This window comes from Pseudopodoces humilis, chromosome 23 (genome assembly GCF_049639895.1).
Source record: "Pseudopodoces humilis isolate 2021_Gansu_Grassland_sample_001 chromosome 23, ASM4963989v1, whole genome shotgun sequence".
Classification (NCBI taxonomy): Eukaryota; Metazoa; Chordata; class Aves; order Passeriformes; family Paridae; genus Pseudopodoces; species Pseudopodoces humilis.
In genome coordinates this window covers 2,142,201-2,164,075 of record NC_142222.1, presented here as the reverse complement: position 1 = coordinate 2,164,075, position 21,875 = coordinate 2,142,201, and the positions used below count along the sequence as shown (strand labels likewise).

The 21,875-nt window shown below is 40.6% G+C and overlaps 1 protein-coding gene across 12 annotated transcripts in view; it reads right to left on the bottom strand.

Annotated features, from left to right (window-relative positions):
* The window catches only part of BCAS3 (BCAS3 microtubule associated cell migration factor), a 300,611-nt gene that overhangs the window by 184,902 nt on the left and 93,834 nt on the right, over positions 1-21,875 (bottom strand). For 9 of the 12 annotated variants that reach the window (XM_014254998.2, XM_014255000.2, XM_014254995.2 and 6 more), the window contains exons 16-20: positions 21,437-21,587; positions 14,554-14,598; positions 7,779-7,903; positions 7,053-7,218; positions 5,828-5,928 (exon numbers count right to left, since the gene is read on the bottom strand). In XM_014254998.2, coding sequence (XP_014110473.1) covers positions 5,828-5,928; positions 7,053-7,218; positions 7,779-7,903; positions 14,554-14,598; positions 21,437-21,587 — 588 coding nt within the window. The remainder of the gene's footprint in view (positions 1-5,827; positions 5,929-7,052; positions 7,219-7,778; positions 7,904-14,553; positions 14,599-21,436; positions 21,588-21,875) is intronic. The other 3 variants (XM_088066056.1, XM_014254997.2, XM_005525696.3) reach the window with 1 other exon arrangement.

Here is a 21,875-nt window from a genome sequence, read left to right as displayed (position 1 = left end):
ACAACTTTGTGGCAAGGCCCTCACCTGTGGCACCAGGTACAGCTGAAGGGCAGGAGGTTGGGCACCATTCACACGACCAGCACAGGAAAATGCGACAGGTGGAAATGTTCACCCATATCCCATGGTTTGTTCCAGCTCCTCTCCATGGCAGCTGAGGTGAGCTCAGGGGAAACTCCCCAACTTCAGGGCAAGGTCAGAGCTGGGTTTGGATGGGATGGACTCCAGAAATGGGCTATGTTCAACTGGCCAAGTGCAGAACCAGTAAAGCCCAGCAGAGATGCTGGAACAGAGCAGCTGAAACTGCCCCAAGCTCCTGCTTGAGCGTGGCCCTGCCACAGAGCCAGAGCAGAAAGGCTTTGAACACCTCGTAACCACACAGAGTAATTGTTGTTACTGCACAGGCTCTGCTTTTGATCAGTTTTACTGTTTGAAACCCAGCTCATTGTGACAGACATTGAACATGCCCAGAGCAAGAGCAGCTCTGGCCTCCCCAGAAATGCTACAGAACATTCTGTAGTTACATCTATGGAAAGGGATGTACCATCACCTGCATTCCTCCATCCCAAATCCATTGTTAAAGATGCACCCTCAAAAGAATGCAAGGAGAAGGGAAGAGGTACAGCACTAAATGGGATTATCAGCCCCAGTTCATTCAGCTCTGACCAGACCAGCACCACGCTCTGCTGTGCTCTGAGGAGGGCTGGAGGACCACGATGTCCAGATTCCTCCTGTGGCACTCCTTGGCTGTCATTCCAGGCATCACAGCTCAGTTTTCACACTGTCTGTGCTCACAGCACGTATCCACAGTTATTTAATACACTCTCCCTCTTACCCTCAGACTTTCCACAGTACTCACTAGCTCTGGGGATGTCATTTTTATTTCTGTCAATGGAATGTATGAAAGGAATGAATGAAAAAAAGAACCACAATGCTGCTTGGAGACAGAAGTCTTGCCCAGGATGCACAGCTTTCATTAGAGGGAGCAGGAAGTGCAAACATGATGTCAGAGCTACAGAGATTATCTGTATAAATGGTGTTATCATTTAACCCAAACAAACAGCAGGGAAAGGCTCACCCCCTCCCTTTGAAGACAATGGACAGTTACTAAATTGGACTTGTAATGAAAACCATTTTCAGTGAAACACAAGATATGTGCAACAGTTGGTTCAGAAATGAAAATCTGTTGTAACAGCCAAAAGTCAAAGGCAGCTATAAATACAGGCCTTAATCTTTTCAAGAATCCCTTAACGAAGCCTATAAAACTGATTTTATCTCCAAGCCTAACTCAAGTGAAAATTCTTACTCAGAAAAGTATAACAGTCCTGCAAGTATGACTTGGAGAGCAGTACAGGGACAAGGAAGGAGAAAACAGAGTGCTGGTTTGAATGCTCACATCTTGGAATACAAATTACATTGCATTTAAAATAAACAATTAATGAGACAGCAGAAGCCTCAGCTACAGGTCCACTTTTCTGAGAGAGAAACAATTTCCAGAAGCGGTCAGAGCGGGATGCAGAAACACTGCACCTTTCCTTTTAACACAACAGAAATGCTCTTTGATTATTTAAAAGCCAATTGCAAAGATCTGTCTTCAAAACCTCCTATTGCAGGTTTAATAGCAAAGAGGTGCAAGTACACTTACCAGCAACACAGGAGTAAAGTACAGACTTTTGTTTTAACAAAATCTATATTTATACGATTACATTTCCTATGGTTGAGGGCAGCTGTAATTAATGGATTTCCCTCCTTCCCCTAATGCAGTCATTTGTCAATTTAAACACAGAATGCCCAATCAATTTTGATGTATTTAGTAAGCAATTTGTCAGAGTACTGCACACCAGTTAATATATTAATTCTTGTCACTGGCCCACTTCTGACAACCGTAGGCCACGTCCATGAAATTGGTCCTGATGAGCCAAAACTCTTGCCTGGAATGTGAAGAGCCAGAGGAGAGAAATCAGGTCTCAATCTATTCAATGCCTTTTCAGGGCAGTTTTTGCTCAGTTTTAAGGGATTTATTCATTAATGTGTTAATTGACCACATTTCAAATATTGCATCTAGGGTGCAATGGAAAAGTGACTTCAGAGTGGAAAGATAAGGAAGAAAAGAAATAAACATGAAATGAGGATGTCAGACTTTCTGGTGATGCAGAGTTACCTATTTCCATGGCAATTCCATTATGTGCCATGAATGTTGACTATGTGAATCTGTGTGAATTCAAACATGCAAAAAACATGTGAAAGGTACAGAAGTCACACAAAGGAAACCAGGGAAAGTCAGTCAGATATGCAAAACTTCATGGCCTGGTAAAAGAGAGGAAAGAATTCATTTGAAAGAAACCTGAACATAACCAGGGGATTGTCATGGACATGGAACACACATCTTAACAGCATCCTCAAGAGTTTATACAACCCAAAGCACCTTAATTCCCAAGTGCCAAACAGCAGCAAGAAGGCAGGATTTAAAGGGTAATTAATAATGAGAAAACTTGGCAATTCTATGGAGAAAGCTTTAACATTGCAAGTCCCTGTGGACATCAAAACCCTCCTGTGCACACGTGCAGTGCCTGGCACAACTCTCCTCCCACTGCCAGGCCTGCTAGGACAGTTAACCACACCACATGATGATGTTTATGTCACAGGAAAAACACCTAGGAAGAATAAAATGTGACTCAGATTTCTTTCTGTTGTGGTTAGACTTGGAAGTTGATCAGGACATAGGTGAATAAAAAGGGAATATCAGAGACACAAACAAGGCAGAATCCTATGTATTAAATGTGGGGAATGTAGAGAAATATCTGACAAATTACAATTACAAATTAATTACAATCCTCAGGTCTTCAGTGCTAAACCCCAGCACTGAAGACCTGAGGATTGTAATTAATCCAGGGCTTTGTGGGATGGACTCATGGGAACAAATGAACCTGGAATCTGCTCTGTCAAAAGGAGCTCTCAGGACTGGTTATATTCTCCCTGACCCACTGCAGCTTGGAGCAGGATCCTGACACTTCCTGCAGGCCAGCAGGTTGTAGAATTTAACATGCAAGTTCACTTTCAAGCCATGAACTTAGAGAAAGCTGTAAATCCCTCACTTCCCACCTTCTCAGCTGTGCAGCAGCCCGAGCTGTGGTAAGGTGCTCAGGTAGACACAAGCTGCACACACTGATGCAGGTTTCTTCAGCAGATGTCACAGATGACCTCAAAGCAAGGAAACAGCTGTGCTGATCCACTTACAAATACCCTTGGGATAAAGGTCTTGGACACTTGTTGTACAAAACATTTCTTCAAACAATGGTTCCTTGTTCATGCCTTTCTAGCTGCAAATAAAACTTTCAGATTCTTTAAAAATATTAAAAGCTGAACCGTGTGTTGATAACCTAATGCAATATTTCTTGAATATTCTTTGTTTAGCATAAGAACTCACTGGCCTGGTTTATATTTTTCAGAGACTAAGGAAGATTCTGGCTCTGTGTTTTGGCATCGAAGCTCTTATTTATGAAAACCTGGCCGTGCAGCCCTCCAAGCAGCCTGCCAGACGTGTCATTGTTCTGCCCGGCTGCTGACAGAGGTACTCTGTGCTAAAAAGCACACTGAGGGTTTTTCAATGACCCAGGGGGCAAAGGTCACTTATTATAAATGGATAATGAGACCTAATGCAATGTTCTGAGTGTGGACAAAGAAAGGGTCTATCCATACCCCCTTGTGACTTGGTCATTCAGGCTTTTATTTCCCCTGCACACTTAATGGAGCCAAACAATTGGCAGAAATGCTATACAGAAACGGAGAGAAACTGCTGCATTCTACCTCCGAGAGACAGCCACAAACAGTGCCCCTGAAACGGCGCCACGGCTCCTGTGAGCCCTGACGTGGCAGACAGATGGACCAGCCCCCCTGAGCCACGGCTGAGCCATTTACAATTAAAGCCCCCGATGGAAGAGAGCACAGCACAGCCAGGCTGCAGCTAAAGCCAGCCCAGGGCAGAGCTGCAGGTAAGCAGAGCCACGGAGCTGGGCTTAGGAGATCTCTAACAGGTGGCTTTTGTGGGAAGCTGCTTGGACTCCATCGTCAGGGACTTCACTGAGGAGCTTCAGCCTGAGCGAATCCAGAAGACAAAACTTCAAAGACAATCAGACACAAATTTCTCTGTTATTGCCATGTCCTCTAGATACTCTGCTGTCTTTAGTGGTTATCATTCTATTACTCTTTCCATTTTACATCCAGCTTAAAGAATTCCTGTTATGTGAATTAAAACCTGAGTTAAAAGTCTTACAATTCAAATAACACAAGTTCCTTAACTGGCCATGTAGATATTGCATCTACTGTGCAATGGAAAAGTGAATTCAGAGTGGAAAGATAAGGAAGAAAAGAAATAAACATGAAATGAGGATGTCAGACTTTCTGGTGATGCAGAGTTACCTATTTCCATGGCAATTCCATTATGTGCCATGAACGTGACTGTGTGAATCTGTGTGAATTCAAACATGCAAAAAACATGTGAAAGGTACAGAAGTCACACAAAGGAAACAAGAGGTAAGTCAATCAAATATGCAAAACCCCTTTAAGTTCATTAATTTGCTCCTTTTTTCTTTAAAATGTTTTCACTACTAAACAATTTGAAATGTGTATTTGTACACATATGTATACTGTGTAACAGTATTGGAGCTGTTAATAAAAAATTAATGAAATACACAAAATGAGCCCCATCCATCCCTGGTTTCACTCTGTGGGATACAAATACAAGTAAAACAAGGCAGGAATCTAGCAAAAAAAATCCAGCCAAAATACAAATCTAATGGTGCTATGCACTACTAATTACTTTCTCGTATTCTTTTGTACCTTTTGAGTTTAATCCAAATTTTCTGTGCAGCACAGAAGAAAGAAGACTCAAACTTTGCAGGTTTCCACAACACTCAGATGCAGCAGATGGACAGGTAGAAGCAACAGATCCAATCTGGCACCAGTGTCCCTTTCACCAGCCCCATCCAAAGTGCCTCCTGGCCCACATGGCCACTTGGTGCATCTGAAATGCCCCTGTCACATAAAGCTGCCTGCACTGACAACTGTGCACAGCTCTGGTTTCCCCAGGAGAACCTCAACAGATGCCAGGAGTTGCTCCCTTGTGAGACTTCAACTGCTGCATCACTTTGATCCTAGACAGAACAGAGACTTGCTCCTCACTGTCAGTACTCTTCTCTCTCTTATATTGTCAGATAAAAGATAAATACTCATTTTTCTACATAACCATTATAAAAATCCATTGGTTTGTATATTTATGTAATACAGATACACCATATATATGGAGCTCTAGGTGTATGAATGTTTCTGAATATGCCATGCCATGAAATGTTGGCTCTCTGGGAATGATGGGGTTGGGCAAGACACAGGCCAAGGCAGGTGGGCAAGCATCCCTGGCAGCAGTGCCAAGGCTCCTGAGGGAAGCAGCTGCCTGAGACTGTGGCTGGAAGGAGCCCAGCAACCAGGAATTCCCAAGGAGAGGGAAATGCAGATGCACTCACTTGTCACTGGATATGGAATTCACAGGGGGAAATGGCTAAAAGCATGAGAAGGAATGAGGTGAGGAAACCCTGAAGATTTCATGGGACCTGGTGGGTGACTCTCAAGGCCAGCCAAGCACTCCCACAGCCTCACAACTCTGATTCATGGCAAAAATCCCAACCCTACATTCACTGCTCCATCCTTACTAACACACACAACCCTGCTCTGAGGTTGAACATACACTGAAATTGGCTGAAAAAATCAACTCAGAAAAACACCCTCTGCTTAAAACTTTCAAATGAGACAAGACAAGAAGTTGTCAGCTACTCACAGCCAGCCAGAAGATACTGGTAGTACTGCACAGCATCTGCAGCCAGGAGCAGTGGATGGTTTGCATTAAATGGTGGTTGGAGTTCATTCCACTGAGGAGTTCTGAGGTAAAACACAAGACTATTAATATTTAAGCTAATACAGAGAATGTAAATCAGTGTTTCTGTCATCACATGCAATTATCTATACAAGCTCACAAAATGTTTGTAATTATTTAAATTAGCTTGTTCAAACACTGCAATCCACCACAGGCAGTGGAGCAGCAGGGCCAAATCGTGCAGATTGTGAGGCAAAGACAATACTTGGTTGTTGACTGCAACAGGGATTGCGCAAAAAAGAACCCAGGAAGGAGGTTTAGATTAAGTTGGTAAATATGTGTAGGACCATTGTATGTCATGCTGACGTTATATAAACACACAAGAGAAACTGGGGAACTTTTTTTGTTCTGTTAACTACCACTGCTTCCATCCTGTGAAGTCATTGAGCACTTACTGTGAAAATAAAGCTGTGTAAAGTTATGGATTATTGATCCAATTAGAATTTTCAATTCCATTACAACCTACTCATTTCAACAATAATGGTCCCGAAGTCTGTGTTGTAATTTTAATTAGGGTGGGCCATTCCTAAATAGCTTGGTAAATCAAGTATTGATCACTCCAGTCCAGCCATAAGCAGCACTAAGGAATGTAGGAGCCAAGAAAAATCAATAGAAAAATATTTTAAAACGTCAAAAGCACTGACAACACTTTCTCATCAATTTTTCTTTACTTTCTTCCACATGTCAGGAATAATTTCTTCTACTGTCTTTAGAAATGGTACCTTCAGCTGCTCACAGGAAAATTCACAATGCTTCATCATGAAAACCTTGCTCATGTCTCACAGCAGAATTCTGTACTTCTACACCACCAAAATAATCGTTCCTAATCCTTATATAAACAGAAAATTATAACCTGATCATTTTAAATCACCAATTAATAAAGATCTCTGCTGATTCACAGACATGTTCATGTAGCTCCACATGCAGAGAAAGATTTGGAAGCTTAGTTCCCATTGAGGCCCACGAACAGTGACAGAACTGCACAGAAAGCAAGGCTTGAACTTCTCTCCTTCAACGGAAAACTTCAGGAGTCTTTACTTGAGGGACAATCACGATGCAGCTCATCCAAAAAGAAAGATCACAAGCATTTTGTAGCTGAAAGGAAGGAAAAGTCACAGGAATGAGGTACCTAACCAAAGTCCAGCTGGCCCTGGGGGAGGTGACCATCTCCAGGGGGGTGTCGTCGCTGATCTTGGGCGCGGTGCTGAGCGGCCGCGGCTCCAGGACGTGCTCCACCAGGCTCCCGTAGCAGCTGATGATGTACAAGGACTCCACCACAAACTGCTTGGACTGATCTGCGGGGAAAAAGAGAGGAAATCTTATTGCAACAGCACAGCAGGAACAGAAAAGGCTTTTGTGGAAATAGCAGACTCTGCTCTTTTAAGTCTTAGCTTGTGGCTAAAAATGTGAATTAAAAGTAGCAAAAGGGCTGGAGAGACAAAGAGAAAATTCTACAAAACACACAATTTTCACACAATTGTATGAGTATCTCATACAAGAGAAATTTCACACCCAGGTGTGTTCGGGTGATTACACATTTCCAAACATATCTTGTACATTTGCTTTAGCAAAGGTGTTTCACCTTTATCTCACAATTTTTTCGGTGTCACTTCACACAGTACCTTTGGACTGACCTATCAAAGTTGGGTTTCTATCACTGTATCATAATAAAAGATCAATTATTCATTTCACTAATTAAAATTTCTTATACATTTTACCAAAAGCACCCCAAACACAATCCTAAAATTCTCGACTGCCCCTGAGTTTAAGGAACAAAATGCACAGACTGCTTAGAACCTGCCACAAAATAAGAATTGAAGTTTAAATGCAAGTCCTAATTCTGTGAGGTACCAACCTTTTTCTCGTTTGAGACCGGAATTGTTTGCAAACCATGACCTTGAAGCTCCAAAGACTGCAGCGACACAAAACTCCCCTCCCACAGATTTACTGGGTGAAATCTGCGGAGCTGGTTTGGATTTGCTTTAAAGAAAAAACAAAAAATTATACAAGTTCATTCTCAAAAAATTAAGATGTCCCTTGCTTAACAGCAATTTTAAGACATTACTTCAGAAATGGGGAATATCTGCAGTTGACATAAGGCTGAGCAGGATTTACAGATGCTCAGTGTTTCCCAATAACAGGTCCCAAATTACCCTGGAATTCTGAACTCATTCACTGGAGAAGAGCACTGGCTCATAATGGAAAATTGAATTGTTTAAAAGACCCAATACTGAATATTTGCATTCAACAGAAACAACTTCTGAAGTAAATACAAAGAAACCCTAAATCCTTAGGGAACGAAAATACAGATTCTGGGTCAGCCATTCCAGGTGGTCGATATTTCCTTGTCTTTTCCAAAGGAAGTCAGGAATAACCAGGGGATATGAGTGACAAAGGGTGGGGGGAAGGACATGCAGAGGGAACAGGGAGGGGGAAACAATGCACACACTCATGAGCCACTGTTAGGACACATCAGGAATTCTATCATGGAAAAGCAGACTGAGACACTGTGCCCTGAGCCCAGGATGTGCACAGAGCAGATCCAGGGTGTGAGGATGTTTGTTGAGGTGTTTCTCCTCACAGGGACCTGCAGGTATGTAACATTCTGCTCTGCAGAAACTCAGAACTATGGGCAGGGCACTGGCCATGCCTCAATTCATTAAATCAGCATTTCACCCTTTCCTTAACAGAAAAGCTCTTTGACAAACCCACACAGGATTCTTCTTTCTCCATGTTCCCCTTGTTCTAGTCCTTTTAATTGAATTATTATTTTATATTTTTCTCTCTACTCTATTTCACTGCTCCCTTCTCTTCCTACCCACACCTCCTTTCCATTTTTCTTATACTAATTTTGTCTTCCACACAATTTCAGCCCATGATCAGACCATCCCATTAACCTGTTTTTTACATAACAGTCTCCAATTCTGAGAAGTGTGTGTGCATAGGTGTATGTGCAAACAAAGGAGTGCCGGTATTAAAATGAAATTCAGCACTAGAAGAATATTTTTAAACAGCAGAAATCAATTAAAATACTGTACAGTTATAATGATATTTAATTTATACTAACAGATGTTACACATGGCAAGCCTGTGGTCACATGTATCAGTTAGAAATTATAACAAAAATGCTCTTTCCAAAAGAATTCCATCACACTGACCAGAGCCCATGGAAAGAGTCAGACAAACTTCCACGGACTTGGATCAGAGCTGAAGCTCTTGTACATGTGGGAGAAGCTGGAATGTCCCAAAAGAGCAGTTGGAATTTATAGTCAGTAACTCTGGTATTGAACCACCACAAAGCACTTAACATCCAACTGTTAAACCTACAGCTACAGATGACTGGGTCAGAAACCTGTGTTCCAAAAAGGTCCTGACTATAAATGTATTCCCTTGCTTCCAGTGGCACATCATGTTTCTATATTAGAATATTTAAATTGAGACTGTGTTAACTAACAAGCTTTTATTAGCTACTCAGAAAAAAATCAGAATAGATTTCTTTCACTTGGAAATAATCATCTGTCACAGAAAGAGTATTTTTAACCAAACTGCATATTGAGAATTATTTTAGTTCTCATTTTCCAAGTATTCACATACTCATATTCCTTCAGAAATGAAAATATAAATGTATCAATGAATTAGAGTCTTGTTGCTTACTTCAGTTAATAAATGATTTGGTTTAATGCAGAGTATTATTCAGGACAGTATTACCCACCAATCACTACAAAGCAAACCAGGAGCACAGATATGACTCTGCCATATTCACTTCCTCTCCATAAAAGGACCTTTCTATACTGTCCTAATGTTCTTAATATTCTCAGCTTTTACTGAACACAATCTGAGGTTATTAAAATGATTTTCAAGGTTAATGAAGTAATTTAAAATGGGAAAAAAATTGGAAGCAAATGCTATTCTCAGCTACAAACTGGAGTAAAGCTCTACAGAGACAGAATTGCCTTCAAGCCTTGAAGCAGAAGTGAACCTGGGACTCAACACATTTTTCCAGAGTTCTCCACACTCTGAGTCCCCAGACCTGTGCTCAACTAAATACAATTATAAACAGCCTTAGAGGAAATGGTCTGAGCTCAGTTCTATTTACATCTTGTCTTTAGGATGCACATCTTTCAAGGCAAGCACTTAAGTGTTGGTTTCAGTGCCAGAAGCTTTTCCCTTCGAGGATGATGTTTTGTAGACAGAAAGAGCAGACCTTGTAAAACACGATTACTCATGTGGTTAAACTCAGCCCTGCTAGCAAACAAAGACAAGCAAACAAACAAAAAAGATTCGTGCATCCTATTGGTTTGGACAGATTTCTGAAAAATACTGTTGAGATGTCAACAAGTCTATTCTGAAGCCTCTTGTAACTGAGGAATCTTTAATTTGACCATAATTTTACTCAATTCCTGAGTTTTCATCGACACATTCCAACTCAAATTTCATTCCTTCAGCAAACCTCCAAAGCCCAGTTATTTTCAGTAACAGTAATGCCATTAGAAAAATATCTTTACATGTCATTGTGATATTTTAACAACTTGGAAACTATAAATCCTCATTATTCTGCAGATGCAAACACCCTCTCGGCTTTATAAATGATAACAAAACAATAATGTTGAAGGTAGGTGGTGAATGACTTGTTTCTGCTATGAACTCCTGCTCTTTCCTTGCTCTTGGCTTGTCAGCACTTCATAAATTATTCCAAGAGCTGAAATTCAGGCACATTTGGCCTCACTTTTACAAAACAGTTACTTTAAAAGAATCTTCATAATACAGTAACTTCCAAAAGATTGTAGGAAACTTCCAAAAGAGATGCAGGAAGAAATTCAGATTTTTGGGAATCAATGCTAAAACCAAGACAGTGAAGCAAATGGGGCCAAAACATTCCCAATTCTAATTTTTCATTTTTCATCTTCATTTTTCCCAAACATTAGGAACAGCAGCATTATATTCAAGACATCAGGAGGATGAAAAGGCAGTTTACTTTTTCCTCTCTGATCTACTGCACTGTGCAATCACACCTGAAATTCAGTGAGACACAGAAATCCTTTTGCCCCAATTAGATCTGTACAGAAATGTCTATCAGGAACAGAATGCATTTGGGAAAATCTGTATTATTATTAAATGTTCTAACATAATTTTGGAGGATTATTTCTATTTTAAATGCAGAAGCACTGAGATGTAGATATGTGGCCATCTGACATTTTCTACTGAAATGGCACAAAAGGAGATGGGAGGAAACTAAAGAAGAAAATGAAGACATCACTTTGTCAGAGCTTGAAGAGCAATGAAGAGACTGAGCTCAGCATGCAAGCTCTTTCATAGTGCCAACACAGTGAGAACAGATTAAGACCTGCTGAAACCATTCAGAGCTCTCACTTGTTGATTTTGTAACGCATCAAACTCTGCCATAATCTCTGGAAATGCACTGTGCTAGCTCTTTGTAAAAATACTCAATAGTTACAATATTTTAACTAGTTTAATTATTAGTATTTTGCTAGTAAGAATTAATACTTTTAAAATATTCTGAAAACCAGAGGCTGCACGGTTGATGATGGAGCTTTATGTCTCACAAAATGTTTCAGGCTCTTAAATGTATCTTTAAATCCATTGGCAAACAAGTGACATGACTCTAAAACAAGAAATAAATTGCATATATGTGATATGAAGGAGCTGCCTTATATATTTAAATATTTATAGTCAAATAGTACAAGTCTGCAAAGATTGAAAATCACTTTGATTTCATATTCCAAACAAATAGGCTCCAAATATATGAGATTCATAAAAACAAAAGCACTTATTCCACACTAAACCCACTGAAATGGAAACATCTATGACTGCTTATGGAATAAGTTTTATCTTGACTACATAAGCATCAACAAAAGTATCAGGAGAAAAATACTGCAAGAAATTTGCAATTACACATAAAATTACAAAAAAAAAATCTGTCTCAAAGTCCAGAATTTTTAATTCATTTATCACTGTGCCTATAACATAAAAACAAAGATGTTTCCAGTTGTCAGATCATGAACAAAGCAAGAAAAAGCACAAAAAGGAATGGTAGGATCCTTTATTCACCAGGCACTTAGCTGTCAAATCAACATCCATTTTGTTTACAGAATTTTAGGTCTCATTAAGACCTTAATGGAAACAACATGACTTCTTCCCCCACCCAAAGTGTGTTTTTTATCCTAATTTCTCTGTAGACGAGTAAGGACCATATTTTTGAGCTAGCACTGGCATTAAACAAACCACAAAAAGAGTCTTGTGAAAGACAGGCAACAATTTTGGAGCCTATTTCATATATTCCCCTCTTTAATCTCAGCCTTTTAATCTTACTTCAATCTAAAACCATTTCTGGTTGAGGACGTCTCCTGCTTCGTGCAGGGGTGATCCACACCGCCTTTGCTCACAAATCCACTGCCAAAACTCTTCTTCCAGAGCCTCTGCACTTCTTAGATCACCATCAGGCAAAACTCTTTGGTGCACCAGAAACTGCTCTTAGGAAGTTTCTTAGGGAGGTACTTCAGGAATTAGAAATTCTCCACGAATAAGGCAAAGCTTCCTCTCTTTCCTCTCCTTCCTTCCTTCCTCTCCTTCCTTCCTTCCTCTCCTTCCTTCCTTCCTCTCCTTCCTTCCTTCCTCTCCTTCCTTCCTTCCTCTCCTTCCTTCCTTCCTCTCCTTCCTTCCTTCCTCTCCTTCCTTCCTTCCTCTCCTTCCTTCCTTCCTTCCTTCCTTCCTTCCTTCCTTCCTTCCTTCCTTCCTCTCCTTCCTTCCTTCCTCTCCTTCCTTCCTTCCTCTCCTTCCTTCCTTCCTTCCTTCCTTCCTTCTCTCCTTCCTTCCTTCCTTCCTTCCTTCCTTCCTTCCTTCCTTCCTTCCTTCCTTCCTTCCTTCCTTCCTTCCTTCCTTCCTTCCTTCCTTCCTTCCTTCCTTCCTTCCTTCCTTCCTTCCTTCCTTCCTTCCTTCCTTCCTTCCTTCCTTCCTTCCTTCCTTCCTTCCTTCCTTCCTTCCTTCCTTCCTTCCTTCCTCTCCTTCCTCTCCTTCCTCTCCGTCCTTCCTTCCTTCCTTCCTTCCTTCCTTCCTTCCTTCCTTCCTTCCTTCCTTCCTTCCTTCCTTCCTTCCTTCCTTCCTTCCTTCCTTCCTTCCTTCCTTCCTTCCTTCCTTCCTTCCTTCCTTCCTTCCTTCCTTCCTTCCTTCCTTCCTTCCTCTCCTTCCTTCCTCTCCTTCCTCTCCTTCCTTCCTTCCTTCCTTCCTTCCTTCCTTCCTTCCTTCCTCTCCTTCCTCTCCTTCCTTCCTCTCCTTCCTCTCCTTCCTTCCTCTCCTTCCTCTCCTTCCTTCCTCTCCTTCCTCTCCTTCCTCTCCTTCCTCTCCTTCCTTCCTCTCCTTCCTCTCCTTCCTTCCTCTCCTTCCTCTCCTTCCTTCCTCTCCTTCCTCTCCTTCCTCTCCTTCCTCTCCTTCCTCTCCTTCCTCCCTCCCTCCCTCCCCTGTGCTTCCCCTGGCAGAGCTCCCAAATCCCTCCTCAGCCTTTCTCTGGGAATTCTGTGTCCTACAAAGCTCTTAACAAGTTCTTTTCCTGAAGAGAATATTTTGATAGAGACATTAAGGGTGATCCATGTGGTGACAGTTTCTAGAGCCAACCCAAGAGCCATGTACAAATATTCTAACAGATACTGGTGGCCATAGTTAATAGATATCCTTAACTAAATTAAAAACAAAGAGAAAATCCCAAGCCCACAGGAAAACCCCAAAAACCCAAGCTCCAGAAAACTCCCTGCTGGAAGTTTTTAAATTTTCTGAGGTGTTCCTACTTCTTCCATTCCTATTATCCAAAACTTCCAGCATCTAAGCCCAATCCTGTTATAAAGTGGTGACTGAGGTGATGCAGAGCTGCCCGAATATCGAACCAAACTCCAACATCAAAAACTTGTTAAAACTTGCTTTTTGTCTTGTCTGTATTCTTATAATATGCTGCTATTTTTTCACATTAAAAAAAAATCCCTTTTATTTCAAATAGCCCGGTTTTAATAGAACTGTTTCCCATGTTGGAATGAGATGATCTTGAAGGTCCCTTTCACCCCAGGGCCATTCTGTGATTTCTTTTTTCTCCAGAGTAATCAGCTTTTCTTTTTTTTTTTTTTTTTTCAGTGCCCATTTTACTGCTTCACCTCTCACTGCAGTACTTTACTGCCTACTCACTGCTAATCTGGCTTATTTTTTAGAGGTCATCATCGATGTTTTCTGTCTGTGAGCAACTTAGAGCTACAATAATAAAGGAAGCAATATAGAAAAAAAAAGGGAGAGGCTTGTTTGGAAAGACATTGCAATCATTTCTGCCCACTTAGAAATAATTTATTTTCAACTTCCCTGCTACTTAAAAATTAAATGGACTCTCAAAGGTAAAAAAAAAAAAAAAAAAGGAAAAAAAAACAAGTGAATTCAATTCCTTGCAATGCTTGATGATGAGCACGTATCCATAGTTTAAAAGTGAAATAATGTGGGTGGAAACCTATGGATCAGCCATGCAGGTAAACAAATGAAAACCAAAAATTAATCCAAAATTAAAAAGTCTAAGCACAGAGTTATTTTCAGCAAGGACAGCAAATGGAGTATAGGCATGCTGGGTTTGAACTGGGAACTCACCAAGGAGCTTTTATGGAAAAACATCCTGCTCCAAACAGGTAAGGTCTTCACGGAAAGGGGAAAAATGCACAGAAATTAGATGAGAACTCAATTCCCAACAGGTACACCGTACATCATGCTACTCAGATCTATGCAGAAAGCGAACAGAATTGTTGTTAGAGCCCTTGAGGACACCCTGGAGCGGCAGTGCCCAGGGCACAGTCCAGAGGTGGCAGCTGCCGGGAGGGCTCCGCATGCCGGGACCCGCGGGGGACATCGGTGCAAGCTGGGCTCAGAGTTAGAGCTGGGCTTAGGCACGGCTCAGGACCCCCCTCCAACCTGCTGCCAAAGCTGGGGCTGCAGCAGATATTGAACAGAACTGACAGGAAAAGGGAATTAGAATCCAAATCAGTCACAGGTTGGGGTTTTCCATGAACACTGAGGAGCCCAGTGGGGCAGTTTTAGAAAGATACTGAGAGGAGGTCAAATAAAACCAACAGGTGCAATCAGAACCTTTCAGGGACAATTACTCAGCCTTTTGCCAGGACAGAAACACCCCATGGAATTCAATTGTTTGACCCAGAAACCTTCTTCCACTCATTAAAAGCTTGCACAGATGCAGGAAAGAGAGGCCTGACTTACTTCAAATGTATTTGATGTTCAAATCAGCGGATCTAGAGCTGAGTGCTTCTGGACACCCAACAATTTACACCATGATCTGATCTCATGTTTTGTTCAAGTATTTTGCACAGTGGAGAGTTTTTAACCCATTATTCTGATGGAGTTTTCAATGGGTATCTCTTTTTAAAAAGCCACTGCCATAGTGACATTAGCATAAAATCTGAAAAGGAGCAAAAGGAGGCAAATTTAGAGCTACTCACGTGCTCAAGACTTCTTTGAGTCTCATTTGGGATGTAACATCATCCACAAAATCTCTAAATAATTCATTTTGTAAATGCCAATGGTTCTGTTTTCTTCTCATACTCTGACACAGCGATAAGTTCTGGGTAGTTGAAACAGGTGAAATATTTTCAGGCAGTGAATTGCCAGAAAAGGTCCAGCACTGAAGGATGTATAAAGCACTCAGCCATAGACCAACACAATTAAAAGGATACCAGCCTGATAAAAAAGAACTCGATAAACTAAATCTGACATGAGCACAACATCAATGAATGAAGGGATCCTCCCAAAAAACATTCAGGTGAAGGTACAAACCTAAGACATACATTCTTCAACATGCAAAGATGCAAAAATCCAATAAAGACTTGAATATTACAGAAAAAAAACCCTTATTTTTAATTAGTACTTTAGGTCAAAAAAAAACATTTTTGAGCTCCACATAAGGGACTGGCCTTTAACTTTTTGTATTTAATAAATTGGTTAACATTTTTGGGGACAGAGCTCATTTGGCAGAACCAACCACCCTTCTAGACCTAATATATCATCTTTGAACAATACTAAAACCCAATTAAATTGTCTGAACTGAATTATCTCCTATAAAGTGAGCACATCCAGTGTCCAAGTCAAAGGCCAGTCTAGAAGATGAGTCCAGAACAATTGCACTGCTTAAATATTTAATTGAAAGCTAAATCTCCTGCATAACCCGAAGCCAACATAATTTAAAACCTAGAATGTAATGTATTGAGTGTAAATTTGAAGAGTCATTGGAGAGTGGTCAGATCTGCCTGGGAACTTAGAATTCAATTTCCAAGTTATGATCATGGCTGTTTTGGACACTATTTTTTTTCTTCTTCTCAGCCTCAGTTGCTCTGTCTTCAAACCTCAGGCAAATAACACTTAGCTGAGCCCATTAAACATTTCAGAAGATAACAGTGGCTTTTTCTTCTTCCACAACTGCTATATTGACCTGATTATACTTGCAAATTAACAAATTCTCTTTATTTTAATTACAAATTGGCCAGGTGGGCTTCAACTGAAGGTTCAGTCTGTTTTGGATAGAAAATGGATGGAAAAGAATAGAAAATTTTGTATCGTGAAGAAAATGTAATTACACTTCCAAAGACTACAGCAGAGTCTTATTAAAATGCTTTATGTGTGAGAAAACCAACTTACTACCTCCTTGCTGTTCAGAAGACCTGATTTCATTAAAAACAACCAATTTTTCCTATGATATTTATGTATGCAATTGTTTTCCACTATTTCCTTCCTATAATATGGATGGAATACTAATTGAGAGCGAGAGAGAATCCACAAATTACAGGATAACCCAACCTTGAAGAGACAGCACCAGATGGCTGCGCTCAGTGACAGCGAGAGAGCAATGCCAAGGCAAAAACTCACCCAGGTTCCCCTTTTCCAGAGCTAGGGAGAAATTCCAAAGGAAATCATGGAATGAAGATGATTCACCATTCAAAGTTTTGACAGAATTTTCACAGTTTCTTACCTGATTCTGAGTTTTAGAAAATTGAAAACTGAAACACTTTGATTTTGTGTTATGTTTAATAAAACTATTTAAGCTTTTAATAAGCTCTGCAAAACCCATTTATTCTAACCCTCATCATGCCAAATTGAGAATCCTTTAATAAACATCGACATCTGAACAAACTTTAGTGCAAATAATTGTATCTTGTTTCAATTACAAATGATTACAGCAGTTGCTTTGTTACTAAAATGTATTATAAAAACTAAAAGTGATATAAAATATCTGAGAAATGTGCCAGAAAGAGAAATTCTGGCTTCAGACATTTGTGCTGAATTCTTTAACTTTACTTTTTTTTTCTCTACTTTTTCAGTTATTTTTTCCTAATTAATTGTCCCATAACGTGGCGGTTTTGCACCACTTTTTTTTTTTGCTGCAGTAGCTGACCATAGGATAAATGAAGATCCCTGAGACAAAATAAACCCAAGATGTATCAGTGACTTTCTGTGCATAGAAAATTAAAATGATAAAATTGCATCAGACACTTTACCTACTTCCCCTTTCCTCACTGAGGGTGGAATGAGGGATGGGATGAAGACGGGATAGAGTTTCATGTTTAAAAATACACTATCTAAATCTCCTGGCTGGAAAAAAAAGCAAGGTTTATCCCTTTCCTGCAAGGCACACTGGATTTCTGTGTTTTGATAAGACTCAGCTAATGCAGGTTCCATCCTGCTGCTCACTCCAGCAAGGATGAATTGGGGAGTGAAGTATGATACAAATATAATGACCCTGTCCCTTGAGGAAGTTAAAACAAATGCTGCTGTCAGAGGAGCCAACTTTGACAATAGTTTTTCTTTTGGGGCAATTACTGTATCTTTTCTTTCCGTCCTTCCCATTACAGCTCACCCATGTCCCCACTGGAAACCAACTACAACTCATTCCACAAACCCAGGGAACACTTATGGAGTTACTGTGGGGCACAAAGCTGAGTTCTACAATGTTCTGATTCACTGCTTTTTATAGACAATGAGATGGACCATACAGCTCTTCCCCTTTCCAATCTATAAGCTCTTTGTAAATGAGCAATGAATTATCCCACTCACCCACCTTGACAAGGAATTCAGCATTACTATCAAAATTTTGAGAGGGAAGCTGAGGCACAGTATAGAAAGACTTATTAAATCCAGCTCTTGTGCTGTCCTGCACCCCTCCTAATCTTTAAAACATCAGAAGCTTCCTTACTCATTAGTGTTAGAGCCCCTCTGGGAAGGCCTGAATGTGCTGACAGCACAAACTACAGGGAAGCCAGTCAATGGGATGACAAAATGTAGGGACAAAAATCAAGTGCTTGATGAAGGTGCAGAAATTACAATGGGAGATTTGAAAAAGCAAAGGAAGAAGCAGAGGGCAGGGAAGAAGGAAAGGTGGAGGGGATGCTCTGAGATACTTCATGCTGACAATGGAAGTTGCATTCAGGGCAGAGACTGATCAGAACACGTTCCAAAATCTACATGTTTGCATGGGGGGGAAAAAAAAAGCATCTGTGATGAGCAGCACGGTCATGACACAATTCCAGACTCTGTCTTTCATTCCCATAGGGCTACAGGAAACACTTTTAAAAAATTTACTGCCATTCCACCTGTCAAGCAACATGACATGCTTTGCAGCTCTGCTCCAGACACATGATATTAAGAGCACTGATCAGTCCTTTCAGTACCTGGAAAATATTTTGCTGTCTTGGATACTGGCAGAACAAACCCCAACTCGATTTTTTGGTTAATAAAATCTACAAGACCTCATGAAGATTTAATATTAAAGCAGCTGATGTTAAGAGCAAATAAAAGGGACAAATCCAGCCCTCTAATTATACAGTATTTGAGTCTTGTTTAAATGTGCTGCAACGGATTAAATTTTTAATTCTTTCGAAGTCACGAGCACGGGAGAGGAATCTTTGAGGGCGGCTGAGCAGTGACTGCTGTGATCCCGAGCCCGGCTCCTTTTCTGATCGCTGCACAATCGCAAGGTTCAGCAGCTGCTCCCAAGGAAGAGCCTTGTTTCCTCGGAGCAGTGCTTAGAGGTGCTGACCATGTAGGTGTAAATACATCTGTCTTTTGCCATTTGCAGTAATACATGCCTCCTACACTTCTCCCAGCGAGGCAGATGGTCCCTGTCCTGTCGAAATCTTACACTGCACAGACTTCCAGTGCTATGTGTTTGCAGAAATATGAGGGCAGATGTTAAATATGTTAAACACACGCTTTGCCCCCTGGAGGTTTAAGTTAAGGCTGCTGTCTCAATTTGGTCATTTTAGGCATGCCAGGCTTCTTGGATCCTAGGCATTCCTCTTAAATCCCTGCTTTATAAATAACAGCTTTTCATGTTAATTTTGTGTACTTTCATCAAATATTTTGGATGCAGAACAAATGAAGGAAGCTCTCAGCTTAGTGTTACGAGGCTACGTGGGCTGTGCTGAAAATTATGATCCTCATTCATGAAAACTCTATTTACACAGCAGGGTATTTCCCATGACTGTTGTTTTCCCCCTTACATAAGCCTCACTGAGCATTTTAAATTTAATTAGTTTTTAAAATTACATAAAATGGAACAGGGACAGTTTGTGAATAGCATAATTTACCGGAAAACTACAAATACGAACACTCTGAATATGTTTTAGATGTTTAAGAATAAAACATTAAATAAAATATTGGAGATTTACTACAATTGCAATAATTTTAGAAAGGCTTGCTGGTATCACCACAGCATTGAGGAAACCTTTGTAAAGAATTTTGCATTAATTACAATGGTAAACCAAGAGCTTTTCCCCAAATCCTCCTCACTGCTCCTATCACCCACCTCCCCTGGCAGGGCCTCAGGTCAATTTTTAATTTCTTTCTCTGCCATGTCCCGCCTGGTTCTAAGTGTCTATTCCAGTTCTGCGAGCCCACATTTACATTTCTGTCCTTCACTGGCTGTATTCTTCAAGTCAGGTTTTTGGTATTTCCCCTCTCTGAGGAACTGTGACCTCCTGCCCTGTGACAACCTCCCCCTGACCCCACCTCCCTTCCCATCCTCATCCAGGATCACACCTGGATATGCTTCCAAAATTCACCTGAGCAGCAGCAAAATCTTTTTCACTTTTTAAAACTGAGCAGAAAACTAAAAAAGCTTAAATAAGCAACTGAAATGTGTCTGTGGAGGAAGCTAAACCTCAACATGACCCCCAAACTGTTCCTTCACTGTTTCTTAAGTTCCATTTACAATTATCTGTGAAGCTGAGGAATTTCTCTCTGTGCTTGGGGCAGCTGCGTGTCCGTGGCTCACGTTTGGCTCGATGAGCCCCGTGAAATTCCCGTTTCACGGCAAGGGCAGGAGAGGATTGTTGGACAGACACGAATGGATACACACGTGCACGGCCCAGCTGCTGACTGCCAGCACTCACACCCAGTGCACCCAGCAATAAGGGATTTTACAGCGTGTCCTGAACTCAAGCACAAATATGGGAATTACACAGGGAGAGAGGGAATATCCGCAAGCTCTTGCCTGAAATGTAATTCCCAGTTCACAAAACACAAGGGAAAATTCACCTCACGAGCAGGGTTTGAGCAAGAAAGCATTGAAGCAAGGGAGGCAGTGCCTGCGTTTGCCAAAATGCAGGAAAAGGTTAGGAAGCTGTAGGACTCTCAGTAGTTCGGTCCAGCATGCCATGCTCCATCTACTTTCCTTAAAAAATATAAAAGCCCTCTGAAAACTAATGGATCAATCAGATTTTTAACTGGAAAATATTCAGGAATTCAAACAACCAGAAAATGAGAGAGGAAAAATATAAACATCTCCCAGTAGATTTAATTGCAATAAATATTTAAAGTTTAGCAAGAGAAAAATGTCAGCTGTTGGACAGTATTAATTAATTTAAAATTGCTATGGTTAAGGAAGCTTATAAAATCTTGTAATACATATTTAGAGCAGCTTTTCCCAAGAAAAGTGAAGTGTTTTATCACAGCACATGAGAAGTACCAAAGTGCAGCTGACTCTGGAGTGGAAATCCACACATGAATTACCGAGTCCAGAACAGTACAACAGAGGAAAAATAAGGTCAAGAAAACAGCGGGATTAAGTTTTGCCTTTCTGCTCAACCTGGCTTACTGTCTTTCCAGTTCTGATGGTCAAAAATCATTTCTGCTTGAAAAGGTTGGAAATCAAAATAAACAAACTTGGAAAAAAAAGTAAAACCATATTTTATTCTGATTGAATACAGCTCTGCTTATGTTTCATTCCAATTCCTGGTGTGAAAATGTCTCCTGACCCACACAAATGAATATTCCTGAATTTACAGAGGTTTGTATTGATTTAAATTGTATTTATTCATCTGATGTTTTCAGCCTCCTCTTCCTCCCACCCACCTTCTGCTGCTATTAAATTACATACACAGAAATTAAAATACAGAATAAAACTAATTCTCATTAATAACGCAAATGACTTCCACATGAATCACAAAGGCTAAGGAAGGTTTGTGCCACTTACCCTGTGCGTTTGGTGATGGTCCCTAATGTCATTGGCTGCTTGATTTGAGCGAGAGGCAACACCACAGTCAAACTCGGGAGAGGCAGGAGTCGAGGATTCCCAGGATTGTTGTTTGTGAAGTTATTGTAAGTGTCTTGGCTGTTCAATTTACCTTGATGGGATAGAGGTGCAATAAAACATATTATTGGAATTTTTTCCTCATTTATCATTTCTACGTCTGCCTCAAGTAAGATACAAAAAGACCGAAAAAAAAGAAAAAAAAAAAAACACAAATGAGCTGCTGTTGTAATAAAAGAAAAAATCTGAAAGAAAAATCTTCATTTCAGATAAAGAATAAATTACAAGGAAGAAGCAATTACTAATTTCACGTCTGGGGATAAGGAAGGATTCTTTTCCATGCAAGGGAAATTATTCCTGCTGCTGCTGCTGCTTGCCTGGC